The 15,189-nt window shown below is 47.9% G+C and overlaps 2 protein-coding genes across 3 annotated transcripts in view; both read left to right on the top strand.

Annotated features, from left to right (window-relative positions):
* LOC125929036 (uncharacterized) overlaps window positions 1–6,773 on the top strand; it is a 54,337-nt gene extending 47,564 nt beyond the window's left edge. Inside the window, exon 3 of the mRNA XM_049639924.1 lies at window positions 6,546–6,773. Within this exon, the coding sequence (XP_049495881.1) occupies window positions 6,546–6,773 (228 nt within the window). The remainder of the gene's footprint in view (window positions 1–6,545) is intronic.
* The window catches only part of NAV2 (neuron navigator 2), a 395,678-nt gene continuing 387,113 nt past the window's right edge, over window positions 6,625–15,189 (top strand). For both annotated transcript variants that reach the window (XM_049617765.1, XM_049617772.1), the window contains exon 1: window positions 6,625–7,779. In XM_049617765.1, coding sequence (XP_049473722.1) covers window positions 7,522–7,779 — 258 coding nt within the window. In that variant the 5' untranslated portion in view covers window positions 6,625–7,521. The remainder of the gene's footprint in view (window positions 7,780–15,189) is intronic.

Genomic DNA, 15,189 nt, shown 5'->3' with positions numbered 1-15,189 from the left:
TCTGAAATTTCTGCTTCAATTAAACTCAGAACCTCACTATTCTCTTTCTTCTGCTTTGAAAGGAACCCAGATTCAAAACTCAGCTCTTTTTAAAAATAATTCTCTCCCATCAAAAGAAAAATCTTGGCACTCAAGCGTTTCGTAGCACAGTGGGCTTTACTGCTATTTTGGGGAAAGGAAAGGGTTCTCCTATGCCACTATGCTCTGCTTTTTCGGTTCCTGTCATGGGTCTCTTTACAGTGCTCTGGCCACTCTGTTTTAGGGGGCCCTTTACATGAAACCCTCCCCAGGAAACTGAATCTCTCTTATTTGTCATAGACAACCGTATAGCTTGACTCCTGAGCTCTGGGCTGGCCTTCAGAGATCTCGGTGATCACTAATGTTATCTCTAAGACCACATACTCAGAGGCTCTTTCTTCAGTAGCCCTGCACTGGCTGATTTGGGATTCTAGACTTGTCTATTTAATACACTGTCTGAAGAGGGTGCCTGGATGGCTCAGTCAGTTGAGCGACTGACTTCAGCTCAGATCATGATCTCACGGTTTGTGAGTTCAAGCCCACATCAACCTGGCTGCTGTCAGCATGGAGCCCCCTCTGGATCCTCTGTTCCCCTCTCTCCCTGCTCTCCCCCACTGGCACTCTCTCTCTCAAAACCAAATAAACATTTAAAATATATATTATATTATATATATATATATATATATAATAAAAATATATATAATGTAGATAGATAGATAGATAGATAGTCTGAATATGGAAGGGATGTATGATTTGTATTCCCACTGCTATGGCTTATTTACACATCCTACCCCACCTTCAGAAGGCAAAAGTAATCACAGTCTACGTTTTAAATAAGAATGTTTCCTCTACCACATTTATCCTTTATTTTTTTAGTTGAAAAAATTGTATTCTTTTTCGAGAGAGAGAGAGACCATGAATTGTAGAGAGGGGAGAGAGAAGAGATAGAGAGATAGAGAGAGAGAGAATCTTAAGCATGCTCAGGGCAGAGCCCAATGTGGGGCTCCATCCCATGACCCTGGGATCGTGACCTGAGCTGAAATCAAGAGTTGGATGCTCAACTGACTGAGCCACCCAGGCGCCCATGTTGCATTTATTGCTACTAATATTTAGACATTATTTTATTGAATATAGGCTTTTCTCAAATCCTTTGTGGAATGAGGGAAGATGTCAACAGAAGAATATTTACTAGGGGCGCCTGGGTGGCTCAGTCGGTTAAGCGTCCGACTTTGGCTCAGGTCATGATCTTGCGGTTCGTGAGTTCGGGCACCGCATCGGGCTCTGTGCTGACAGCTCAGAACCTGGAGCCTGTTTCCGATTCTGTGTCTCCCTCTCTCTCTCTGACCCTCCCCCGTTCATGCTCTGTCTCTCTCTGTCTCAAAAATAAATGAACGTTAAAAAAAATTTTTTTTAAAGAATATTTACTAGACTTAACTTACAAAGATGGGAGAATGGACCATTGTCACTTAGAGTTTCAACACTAATGGTGGAGAAAGGAGATTTCTCTCCATTACCCTTCAGTGTTTTGTTGGTCAGAAAGTTGCTTTACAGCTACAGGAAAAAAAAAACCTAATTCCATTATTAGCAGATCAATGTTCTTTTATTTTTTTATTTTTATTTTTTAATGTTTATTTATTTTTGAGAGAAACAGAGACAGAATGCGAGTGGGTTAGGGGCAGAGACAGAGGGAGACACAGAAGCAGAAGCAGGCTCCAGGCTTTGAGCTGTCCGCACAGAGCCCGACGTGGGGCTCGAACTTACAAGCTGTGAGATCATGACCTGAGCTGAAGTCGGACGCTCAACCGACTGAGCCACCCAGGCGCCCCTCGATGTTCTTTTGATATGAGAGTTTTCTGAAATTCTTAAGTATAAGGGGTCATAACGATTGTGAGGAATTGGCTGTGTATATTTTGTTTTATCAACATTTTCCTACAACTTTTAATAATAATGAATGGAATTCATTGGAAAAAAAAGAAAGTTTCATTAATCAAAGTAGCTGCTAACCTCACAGAGAGTGGATTCTCCTTTGTGCCTCATTTATCGCAGTATATTTTGCACTACTCTAAAACTATTAGCATATTAGTTTTCCTACTTGTCATTTATTTCCCGGTTTGCTCCCCTTCCTAAATTGTGTAAACTAAGAGCCATCCTCACATCAGGATGCTCCAACTGCATTGCTCTCTGATCCTCAGTATCAGCCACTGGTGATTAGGTGGGTGTGAATTAGGCTTCAGAGCTGACCTGCATCGCTTTCAGATTTCCATTTTTTAATTGTTGTAAAAGGGCAATCCTCTGACTGGGAAACAGCAGGTGCATCGTTCTTTGGACCTTGAAAGCAGGGAACAAGAGTTTACTCTTGCTTACTCTCTATCATAATGCCCAAAGTCTGGCACACAAATGACTGTCAACAATTTATTCATTGAATTAATGATTGAGCCCCTCCCTATTTGAGTGAACGCAAGCATACACGCATGCGCACGTGCACACACACACACACACACACACACTCCCCACAATCCACCCTCTACAGGTAGGCAAACCCACAGTCTCCCAGAGGTCACCATTATGCATATTGCTCTGCACACAGAGCCATCTGGAAGAAGGTAGGTTAGAAGTGAGCGAGGAGCAGGGTGAGTGGGCTTTCTAAAGAGCTGGGCTAAGATTCTTAGCCTGGCTTCTCTGCAGTCTGAGATAGGTACGCTCTCGATTTGGGCCCTACCAAAATGTGGGTATTTGTACCACCTCTGAGATATGTGTCCTAAGTTGCCAACCCATGCCCATAGAAAATTAAGGAAAAGTGTGTTTTCAAAAATAAGCTAGTGTGACTTTTTTTTTACTCCCGTATAAACTCATGAATGTTTTTTATATTATTCCAGAGACTTGCAACCTTTCCCTTCATCATTTATAGTCAAGGGTTTCCAAGAGACTGCTGACTTTTTCTCAAGACCCTTCCATTTTTCTGTGACAGGCTGGGGTTTAGATGTCTCAGGTTCTTCGCAGGACTGTCTTCTTGGGAGGTCAGGCACAGCGAGGGGTCTTTCACTCAGATGAAGGATGGGTTGATGGGGCTGGTCAACTGCAGGTCAGCTCTGAAGCCTAATTCACACCCACCTAATCACCAGTGGCTGATATTGAGGATCAGAAAGCAATGCATTTGGAGCATCCGGATGTGAGGATGGCTCTTAGAACCTGGGAACTGTCGGAGCTCTTAGGATGATTCAGTGATTCTGAGAGCTTTGGTGGCAAGTTTCACATTAGGCCATCACTGACACGTGGGTGAGTTGGAAATTTCAGAGTTAGAGAAAAAGAGACTTGTCAAAGTTGAGATTTAAAATGGTAGGCTATCCATAGTGAAAACAATTAAAAATATTTTTGGGGGGGCACCTGGGTGGCTCATTCACTTAGGCGTCCAACTTCAGCTCAGGTCATGGTCTTGCAGTTTGTGAGTTTGAGCCCCACATGGGGCTCTGTGCCGACAGCTCAGAGCCTGGAGCCTGCTTCAGATTCTGTGTCTCCCTCTCTCTCTGCCCCTCCCCCACTCACACTCTGTCTCTCCTTCAAAAATAAATAAATATTAAAAGAATTAAAAAATATATAGATAGATAGTTTGTTCTTTCCAAAGCAGTTTGCTATTCTCTGAACCAGTACCTTCTTTAGCTGCCAATGTCAAACATATTGATTTAAAATGACTTCTTACATGTTAACATAGCATACATATGAAAGGAGTAACTTTATAGGACATTTTTATAATTTGCAATGATCTTATTTAAGGAGGAATCTTGTAACTACCTTTTTTGCCCCAGGGGAAAAGTAGATTTACTCTCATTTTGTCTGGTTATGATGATAAATTATTTTGCTTTAAATAAGGAAAATGAAGGTTAATAGGAAAGATATAAAGGGAAATGAAAAATGTTCCGGGAAAGAGCAAATAACATTATTAAAGGATGAAGAGGTGGGCAAAGAAATTGGAAATAGACTAAAAGATTCACTCAGCTTCTGTCAAGAAAGATGAGAAATTAGCAGTCTTTAGTTATAAACTCACAAAGGGTTAAGGTGCATGCTCAATGTTTACCAAATTCTAGAGGATTAGGAAGAAGTCCAAAAAGAATGTACTGTTTTTCATATTAGCACATAGTTGAGGGTCTAAGAACCCAAAAAATGACCTTGGCAGCAAATATGATTTAAACAGGAGATCAAAGATGGCAAATACTTAGCACGTCTGTCACTATTTCTATTTCTGCATCCATGACAGACATTATTAATTGATTAGGCTGCTGTTTCCAACTAAACTAGGTAGATGCACCCTCAATTCTTTTCAGCACAGTGTGACAGAAAGTCACTTAAGTACAGATGGTCCTTGAGATGAAACCCTTTTGTTAAATACAGTTTAGCCTTACTACTCAAAGTGTGATCTCCAAGCCACCAGTAGGGGCATCGCATAGGAGCATATTCTGAAAGCAGAACCTCAGCCCTATTCCAGAACTTCTGAATCAGAATCTGTATTTTAGCAAGGTCTCCAGTACTTCCTATGTACATTAAGGTTTAGGCAGCCCTGGAAGAGCACTGAGTGCCTGGTATATTCATTAGGGTGTAAGCTGTCAAACTTTAATATGCATCAGAATCACTGACTTAAGCACTTGTTGAACCTAGATTGCTAGGCCCCACCTCCAGATCTTTTGGTTGAGTTGCTCAGGGGTGGGGTTTTCAAACAAGTTTTCAGGTGCTGCTGCTGCAGCTGGTCTGGTAACCATACTTTGAGAAGCACTGCCATGGAATTACTTTGGAATATCTCTGTGAACTTTATTGAAGACTGCAATATCTTCCCATGACTCTTGGTATATCTGTATGAAGCAGAATTCTGGGGAGAGAGTCCTAAGGTTTAATATAGTATAACGTGTCTTATGACATTATATACCTAAATCTAAAAGGCTCCCTTCCTGGAGAATTGCTGCTATCATCCCTTACTCATTTATTCGATCACACTCTGGGTAGCTGTTGGGTCCACCGCATACTTGATGCCGAGAGACTCTAATGAAAGTTCAAAACACAGTTCCTAACTTCATGAGGCTTACTCTCAAAGAAAATAAAAATGAAATGATAAATAACGGTGGCATCAGATGGCGAAGAGCTGAGGTTAAGTAAGTGGCACAGACCACGTATGATTTAATTTCAGAGAGAGGGGGAATACCTGAAACTATATACAAGACTATGTACTTCAGCCTAGCTAGAGTAGAAAGTCGCCGTATAGAATTTGTGGAAGATAAGGTTGGGGAGGGAGCAGGCCAGGGTGAGAAAGCACCTTCTCATTTCTTAATGCCTTTTCAAGAGGTTGTTTTAAAACTTTGAGGTTTCCTCTGGTCTGGATAATGATAAATCAATGCTATCAGCATTGTAAATCATGCTACAGGGTGGACATACTGGGAAAACCTGTATCTAGAGACAGAGAGAAAAGACAACTTATAAGCAGAGATGACTGGGGGGGGGGCGGCGGGAAGTAGCAGTAGTAATTTAATAACAGGGATAATAATGCCCAACTTGTACTGACCCCTTTACACTGCCAGGTACTTGTGCTTAACAACTGTCATGCACTATTCATTTAATCCAAACAACAGCGCATGATATAAATGTACTCAAACCTCCTTGCTCCAAGTGAAAACCGAAGCTTTTTAAGGATGCATTACGATTTAAGGTCTCGCCCAGTTTAAATCCAGGCAGTTCTCCAGGGTGTGGGGTCCCAGTCCATGAATCGAGAGGGCTCGGGCCTGTCTGGATCATACGTTCCAGTTCTCATAAACTCTGCGTCAGCGAGGAACCCAAAGAGCAATTGAGAGGAAAGAAATCCTCGGACGCATTAAAGTCGAGGAACCTGTGGGGCCAGTGCATCCAAGGCGCGGACAGGGAGGGGCTGCTACATGAAATGCAACAGGGGTTAGCCTGAGCCAGCCGGGGTCATGGAACCTCTCCTGGCTTCCTCCGGCCACTCTGATGACAGAATCTGTAGTAGGTTGCACGGGGGAGCTGACTCGGGGCGGGAGGCTTCCCTGGGTAGTGTATTTGCCTATGAATACTTCAAATAGTTAAGTGAAAACTGAAGGCTTTGAAAGCGGGAGAGGAAGCTCTTGGGAGGGCCCCCGGCCCGCCTGGAAGTGAGGCAGAAAAGAGGAGAAATGGCTGGCGAGTCTTTAACGCCGGAGACGAGGAACAGCCCTGCCCAGTCCAGATGGGGGGCCGCAGGGCGGCGGGCGCGATTCCGGAAGATTCAAACCGTTAAGGTGACCAGAACAATTTGAAAAAGGAAACAAACTTCCCCCCGAGCCTCGCCCGCGGGGCCCCGAGGCGGGCCTTTGCATTCGAAAGGGCATTTTTCAAAAGAGGGTTTCAGGGACGCGGGAGTGTCGGCCCGCTGGGAAGCGCGCAGCAGGAGCAGTGCCGCAGAGCGGCCACCAGCCGGCTTTGTACTTGGCGGCCAAGCGCGGCCCGGGAGTTTCGGCCACGGCCCGGGAGTTGAGGCCACGCCCCCTTTGCAGAGCGAGCTGCAGTCGCTGATTGGCGCGCCACGGACCAATGGGCGCGCCGGGGCGGCCCGGGCTGTCAGCGCGCGCCGCAGCAGTGCCGGCCGCAGCCTGTCCTCCCCTGCTCGGAGCCCCGCAGCCAGCGCAGCCTTCCCGGGAAGCGGGACCGCCGCTCGCGAGCGCAGCCCTGCCCAGCCCGCCAGCCGCGCGTCCGGGTGCCCGCGCCCCACGGCCACAGCCTAGCTGCGCTATAGCTCACGGAGCATGTGCAGACCTACAGGCGCTAAGGTGCTATCCGTCCGGGGGACTTATGAGCAGTCGTGACTGTCACGCCTAGAGAGACCTTTCGGGGGCTGTCGCCGCGCCTCTGCGTCGCGGGTGACACTGCGGTGCTCGCGGTTAGGGCAGCAGCTGCCTCTTGGTGGAGGCGTCTTGGGCTCCGTGCGTCCTCCCTCTCCTTCCTCCTCTGCTCGCGCCTTCCTCCCCCCGCTGCTCGCTGCTTCCCTCACCCTCTCACACCCGCAGCCTCCCGGAGTGGGAAGCCGCGCGGCCCCGCCGTTCCTCTCCCTAAGGGGCCTCCTCACTTCGGAGATGCAGTGACAAGTTAATATGGGCGTCCAAGCCTCGGTTTCCCAGGAGGAGAATCGAAAGAGGGAACAGCCCCTGAGCGCCCAGATCCCTTGAACAGGCCGCCTAGGACGCGCGAGAAACCCGCCTTCAGCATCGGTCCAGGTGGAACCAGCTGAGCGCAGCGACCAGTCCTCTGCCCCATCCTACAACCCGAAGGCGCGCTCGCCGGTTTGCTCTGACTCCCAGACCCGGGGTTTTCTTTTCTTTTCTTTTTTCTTTTTTTTTTTTTTTTTCCTCCGCTGGTGGTGGGCGCCTCGCGGGCCGAGGCCCGGCGCCTGCTCTGCTGCCCGCGCTGCCTTTAGCGGTCGCCTCCGCCGCCGCTGCCAGGGACGTGCTGGGAAAGCCGAAGCCCCGGGAGAAGATGCCGGCCATCCTGGTCGCCTCCAAAATGAAGTCGGGACTGCCCAAACCCGTGCACAGCGCCGCGCCCATCCTGCACGTGCCCCCAGCCCGGGCCGGCCCCCAGCCCTGCTACCTCAAGCTGGGAAGCAAGGTGGAGGTGAGCAAGACTACCTACCCTAGCCAGATCCCCCTGAAATCCCAGGGGCTGCAGGAGCCGGCGGGGGAGGGGCTCCCGCTGCGGAAGAGCGGCTCGGTGGAAAACGGGTTCGATACCCAGGTGAGAGGCGATGTGTGCCGGGGCACTGTTCTGGGAGGGTGGGCGGGCGAATACTTCTTGGGGGGAAGGTGGCACGGCTGGAGGAGTGAAAGGGCTACCCGGTGGGCGGAGAAGGGAGCCGTTCTACTTAGGCTGGCAGATCTGGGGATGCGCTAGGAGAGTGGGCTGGCCGGTGGGTGTGGCCCGGGTGCCAGAGGTTTGCCTTCAGGAGCTTTGAGAGACCGGGGTGGGGGTATGCCAGCAGCTTCCTTCTGGGGGGTACGGGTGGCGTGTCCATACACACACACACGCACGCACACACACAACCGTGCGGCTCTGGAAATGTCAGTTCCTGCATGTTGAGAGCTTGGCCTCAAGAAGGCAGTGTCTTCTGCAGCGGCTGGTTGGCTGTCGGTTCTGCAGAGATTTTGTGTCTGCCAAGCAATGGTCTGAAAGTCTCTTGGGCTCGATGCCCCCTGGTCTGGCTGCAAGATCCAGGAAAAGGTGTCTGGGGGGTGCAATCAACCTGTTCCCCTCGGTTTGAAGATGACCGACCCCTGCCCGTCCCTTGGGCCGACAGGATTCCAGGCACTGTGCTGGGATTGCCCTAGGAGTGCCCGCTGCACCAGCGGGAAGCAGGCAGCTGCAGACTCCTGGCGTCTTGACTGGCTGTTGCGGTGGGGGGTGAGGATGGCGGTGGGGGTGGGGGTGGCTGTTTCCAAATGGCTGCCTGAAGTTAAGCCCCTCCTTCCTGGGTAGTAAATCCTGGCGCTGGTAGCCTGGGTGACTGGGTGTGGGGATGGCTGGTGGCTTGGGCTTGAAGAGAATTGGTGACTTCTACCTTTCCAGACAGAGCCTGCATCACCCAGTCGGGCTGGGTGACAGGCCTTGGCCATGCAATCTCTTTTAAGGAAATCAGCAAGGGCCAATCAGTTTCTCTTGGCCTTCTGCCCTCCCTGCTCCCTTTTTTTTTTTTTTTTTTCCTCATCTGGTAGGAGGGAGCAGGGTCATGCTGTATTTTCTTGGCAGTCATTCAGCAGGGACTTTTGGGGACAGGCTGACCTGACGGATGTGACTGTCCCAGTCAGGAGAGGCAGGAAGCCAGAGGGGGAGGTGGTTTGGGGCTGGTGTCAGGGAAGTGGCAACAGACCAGCTGACCTTTTTGGCACTTTCTTTTCTGCTGACACTGTCTCCACCTTCTCCTGGAGGTTTCTCTGATCAGAGGCTAGAACTCAACACATTGCTAACCTTTTCGATGGAGGAACTGGAGCTGGGAGCTAATTGTAAGCAGACTTTTGGAACTCTCGCTGGAGAAGGCTCTCGAAGCAGATTAAGCTCCCAGGCCAGGCTGATAAGCATGCCCCTTGCTGCTGCACTTGCTAAACATTTTTGGAAGCTGACAGGTTTGAGTGATGGCGTGTGGGAGGAAAACAAGATTTCACCCTGTGCTCCAGAGGGCCTGTCTCTGCTAGGAGTTTGTGCTGTGTTCTCTTTTTCTGCTGTTAGCCACAGGATTTGTCCAGTGGGCTCCCAAATGGGAATGAGCTCAGGGATTCACTCTTGGGAGGTTTTCCTATCCATCCTTGGAGACGGGGTTTATGAGGTATGGTGGGTGGTATGTGGGAGGCCAGAACAGTGACTCTGGGATGTGACACACACCCTCCAGCCTGATGAGAAGGAACTGAGGAATGAGAGGGAAAGTAGACACAGGGATTGTTTCCACCCAGGCAGCTGTTCTGCCTTTGCCCATTTGACCCTATATTTAACAAACATGGTTGGAGGACTTGCAGGGGGCAGGTTCTGGAAAGGTGATTCATCACCTTCTTTCCTGAAAAAATATTCTCCAGCTGTTCATGGAGGGGCTGGCAGGGGCCCGGTCCCTCGGCTTTGCTCTCCTCCCTCACTCTTGGCCCACCATACCCAAATGCCCCCATTGCACCTGTCTTGCCCTCAGGGGAGGAGGCCAATCCTTCTGATCATGAGGATGGTTTGGATGGACAATTTCCTTGGCAGGAAATTGACTCCTTCCTGGTGGGCTATCCGATTTTTTACCAGCCTGCTTTCCTTATCCATGTTTGGGCTTCCTGAGGGCTCTTCCCTGCGGCCAGCAGCAGATCCTTGTCCTTACTTACTGCCCCACACTGGCATCAAAGTGACTTTGGCAAAGGCAGTTTTGCCTTCTTTGGACAGGGCCTTCTTTCACTCTACCTAACATAGTAGCCCATTCGCCCTCCAGGAAAGCCTCTCTATTATAGCTTAAGGACTGTGTCTGGCTGGACTTCTGCGGTCTCGAATACAAAACCTGGTATTTATCACTAGAAGATACTCAGGAAATGTCGAGTTATAGGGCAGATGATATCTTGGGGCCTCTGACTCTCCCTTTTATTCAGGGAGTTTCTCTCAGGAGGATGAGTTGTGCAGGGGTCAGTACACAGATTTTAAAGTCAGGTGGATATCCGTGGTGTCCTGTTTCTGCCATGCACCAGCTGAGTGACCTGGTCAGTTAACCTCTCTGGGCCTCAGTGTTCCCCTCTGTACAAATGGGCAGAAACAACCACACAAATTGTAAGGACTGAGAAAAATAACCTAGGAAGTATTTAGCCCGGTGTCTGGCAAGTAAGCAACACTTAATATAATTAGCTATTTATATTGCCAAACCAAGAGATAAGGCTATTAGAACCTAGATCTAATAGCCTCTAAGTGAGAAAAGGCATAGCTTATCTCTCTAGCCCTTGAAAAGGTATTCATCATCAGTTCACAAGAATTTACAGAGCATCTCTCAGTACCGGGCATGGTGGGAAGGTGAGGGAAGGGCATGACTACTTGTTTAGTGCTCACGGTGCCCGGCTTTTTATATATGATATCATTTCACCCATAGTAACATTTAAAGCAGTTGGGACCTTTTGTATAACAATAATGTTCTATAACAATAATAATACAATAATGGCAATCCAATAATATAATAATGGCAAGTCCAATGATATAATAATGACAAATCAATAATGATATAATAATGACAAATCAAACAATACAATTACTTCCTACATGCCAGGAATTGTTCTAAAGACTAGTACGTAAAAGACCTCATTTGATTGTTATGACAATGCAATGACATAAATGTTAGTATTCTCATTTTACACACAAGGAAACTGAGGCAAAGACCGGGTTAGTAACCTGGGGAGTAGCAGAAGTAGAATTAAAACTTGGACGGTCTGGCTCTGGAGTCCATGCCCTTAACCACTATACACAGGTAAGCACAGAGACTTTCGGCTTACTGGCAGGCCCTAGTGAGACCACTGCTCTAACCCTTGAGCTAGAAGAGCGAGTGAGACTCTGCAAGTCTGGGGGAACTTGCTCCAAGTCATCGTGCTCCAGTGTGATGGAACAGAGAGTCTGACTCAGGTTGGTGTAACTTCAACACTGGTGGTCCGGCACCCTTCATAGCTGCCTACCTCCATCATTTACCCTGGCGGGTGGATGGGGTACATAGACATGGCCTGGGCCTTGGGGATTTCCTAGTCTAGTTGGGAGATGTAACCAAATGTGCCTAGAGCAACAGGACACAACACAGAGAGGGCTGGAAGGGATGCTTGGGGCTCAAAGGAAGGGAAGGGCCACGATGGCTGGAGAAATCCAGAGGGCCTCCTGGAGGAGAATGGGCTTCAGAGATGGGCAGTCCTGGTTGGGTGGGGAGAAGAGGAAGTGACACGCTCATGAGAGGGAAGGATGAGGAGCAGGGCCATGTGTTGGTGCAGAGCAGAAGATGATGTCACTGCAGAGAAGCCGCACTTTCATACAACAGGTAATTGTTCTGTATCTAGTATCTTCCTTTTTTTTAAATTTTTTTCTTAACGTTTATTTATTTTTGAGGCAGAGAGAGACAGAGCATGAACGGGGGAGGGGCAGAGAGAGAGGGAGACACAGAATCGGAAGCAGGCTCCAGGCTCTGAGCCATCAGCCCACAGCCTGACACGGGGCTCGAACTCACGGACCACGAGATCGTGACCTGAGCTGAAGTCGGACACTTAACCGACTGAGCCACCCAGGCGCCCCTGGTATCTTCCTTTTAAAACATGGTGATGAGGGAACAACAAAAGCATCTGGCAGTTGAAGGATTGGCTCTTTCTAAAGTTTGTTTGTTTTGAGAAGGAGAGCACACATGTGCGCGAGCAGGGGAGGCACAGAGAAAGAGAATCCCAAGCAGGCTCCGCACTATCAGTGCAGAGGCAGAGCCCGCCGTGGGGCTCGAACTCACGAACCGTGACATCATGACCTGAGTCGGACACTTAAGCAGACACTTAACCGACTGAGCCACCCAGGTGCCCCTGAAGGATGGGCTTTGCATGCTGGCTGGTGAATGAGAATTCTGCGCATGCAGGCTCCTTAGGAGAAGGTGGGAGGTGGTGTCCATAAAGACCTGGTTCATAATAGACCTTTGGGAAATGACAGTGATTATCGTTATTAGCTTGGGGTTCGGAATATTCAACATGGTAGTTACAGGGGAAGAGAGGCAGTTCTCATGGCTCCTTTTATTATGCAGCAACTCTCTTTGGCCAATGACAGCCCTCTCCTCCCAAGCTGGCTCTCCATGTCCAATAAGTGTGAGAAGACCTAAGGTAGCCAGCAGACAGCCTTAGGTGCGGCCCCTCTGTCAACTGCCCAGGCCCCTCACCTTGAACCTCTCCCACAAACCTACAGCTCGGCTCCACCCCCACTGGGGGGAGGGGACTGCTATGGAGCAGCACATCCCTCCCGAATTCTCCTCCTGGTGCTGGGATACCTGGGCCTTCCCCCAATAGTGAACATTTATAGCATCTGCTCTGTTAACGTGGTGTATAAATTATGACCATATGCAAAGAATTGTTTTAGAGGCATGCTCTGTGTTAGTTCAGAAACCCTGGCCGGCTGACCTTCAGATAAGGAATGCGCATGAGCTATTTGAGGAGAGGTTAGCTTATTTTTAAGAAGCAGCTGCAGGGAAAAAATTATATATATAATACTTTGATATTTCCTGTTTTTAGGAGCCTGGTGTTCAACTTGCAACTCATTTCTTTAAAAAAGTAATTAGAAGTGATTGAAATCCTCTGTGGGTGTTTTAGATGTTTAAAAAGAAAGAGCAGGCGAGGCCCCTGGGAGGAGAGCACAGCTCCAAGCTTACAACCTGTTGCAACTTTGTCCCATTGTGTTTTGATTAGACTCCTTACTCCATCATCAAAGTTGATTATGGATTTGATTAGTGCATTTTTCTGCCATTGTGTTATTCCCTTTCTTCTCCTTCTCAGTTCTTCGAGGGGAATGTATAGCATGGTTATCTGCCAACATGCAAGAATGTTTATATTTCACATATTATTGCTTATTCCGTGGGTTAATTTTCTGAAGACACTTTAAAGGTGGGACTGGTGGCTTATTTAGGATATCGTTATGTGTGTGTCTATATGCATGTAAATACATCTACTTCTGGCTATGCGTAATACACATGTATACACACACATATACAAACATATACACATGGAACAGCTTAAAGTAATGAGCACATGGAAGCAGGCACACACACATCAAAGGCCCGGCTGGAGGAGTTGCAGCCCGATTTCCAGCTTTCAGGATAGCTGGATTGGCCTCCCCCCTCCTCGCACCATCTTCCTCTGTGACCGAGGCTGAAGCAACCAAATCTTGGTGTCCTGTGTTATTGACTTATACGGCAAGAGATGGGGCCGTGAGAGAGGTGTTTTAATTAAGCCTTTGTGAAGTTCCCGAGGCTCGTCTGAAAAAGACAAACTGCCCTGTGAGATTTTGGCTTGGGGTCAGAGATTTGATATCTTAGAATCAGCCTCGGCTGCAGGGAAGGGGGCATTTATGGAGTATCTGCTACGTGCCTGTTAGTCTCTGCTGCTTTAAAAAAATGTATATATGGTCGGCTTTAGCTCAAGCGGTTACTTCGCATGTGGTTATTAAACATATGTATACATATATTATATATATAAAACAAACATATATTTGTTTTGTAAATGTATTTTGTACATATATTGCTTTATACACCTATTTCTTAAATATATATTTGGGTGTATTTGTTTCTATACGACTCGAGACACAAGAAATGGGTAAAATGTAAAGAGGGCTATGCGTTTCATATGAGGAAGCTTAGAGCAAAGGAAATTTGCATTTCAAGGCAGTTTTACATGGTAGATTGGGCTTCACTGAGAGACACAGCAGGGTTTGAATCCAGGCTTGGGGCACATTACTTAACGTCTCTAATTGTCAGTGTCTTCACCTATGAAGTAGAAATGGGTACAGGTAGGTTATTGAGCACAGTGCCTGGCATATAGTAAGCATGGTATTGCCTATTTTTATCACCTAAGGTCAGAGCCAAGTTCAGAAACCAGATCTGCCTCATTCCAAGCTCATGTTCTTTCCACCCTCCCTACCTCTCTCCCCAGCGTACGGTTCATTACTTAGAAGGACAGATGTGAAAACAGAGAGCGTAGCAGGGCTTTGGTTAGATGAATGGGAAGCAAGAATAAATTAAGAACAATGGCCTCTAAATGAGTCATATCCAGAGTTGTGAAATGAAACCTCCACATTTTGGTTCCAGACATGCCGTCCCTCTAGCACCAACCAAGCTGAGGGATCTATTGCACACCAAACTTATGGAAAAGTCTTCTTTGTAACACTGTCTGAGCTAGCACTGTAGCCACTGGACAATATAACGGCCTTGCCCAGGACCAAGAATGGAACAGTCCCATTGATTGGGCTTCTGAATGGCTGCTTATTGTTTCGAGGGTAGAAGGAAAGCCCTCTTCCCTCGCGGCTGGCATGATTACGGTGGGAGCCGGACCTTGTGATCTGTTTGGTCATTGAGTTGCCCCAAGGCATGGCCGGCTGCTCAACGGTGTTTTACTAATTGCCTCGTGGCCAATTTGAATGGCTACTCTGTCTCCTGCTCACATTGTTCAAGGAGATGGACAATGTGTTCCTAGAATGTCTTGGTCAGGATGGGTCATGTGATTTGGGGAATAAAACTGGGTCAGGCTTTTTGTGTTTTCAGTCCACACCCGACAATAGTGAGTGACACAAAAGTTTTCTCAGGAACCTCAAGTCACCCACACAGAACCTAAAGTATGACTCATGATTTATGTCCCTTTCCCAAGAAAAACAGACCCTCTCTTGTGTTTTGCAAACAATGGCCCCACAGCCTCAGAATATTCTGTCTTTCCTTCCAAGCGAAACCTTCATACCTTCAGTGAAGTTTAGGTTGTTCTAATCCCCACCCTGTCTTGGTGGGAGTCAGGATAATTAGGAGCCTCGTTCCCAGAGTTCTTGTGGGGCCTTTGAAACAAAAAATCCGTTACTCACAGCAGTGTGACACCATAGAAATAATGATAATAAGGGTCACTGACACTGAACATAGCCTCTGTACGAGCATAATGCATAGCA

The sequence above is a fragment of the Panthera uncia genome, chromosome D1, assembly GCF_023721935.1.
Source record: "Panthera uncia isolate 11264 chromosome D1, Puncia_PCG_1.0, whole genome shotgun sequence".
NCBI lineage: Eukaryota > Metazoa > Chordata > Mammalia > Carnivora > Felidae > Panthera > Panthera uncia.
This window is presented reverse-complemented; position numbering and strand designations above follow the sequence as displayed.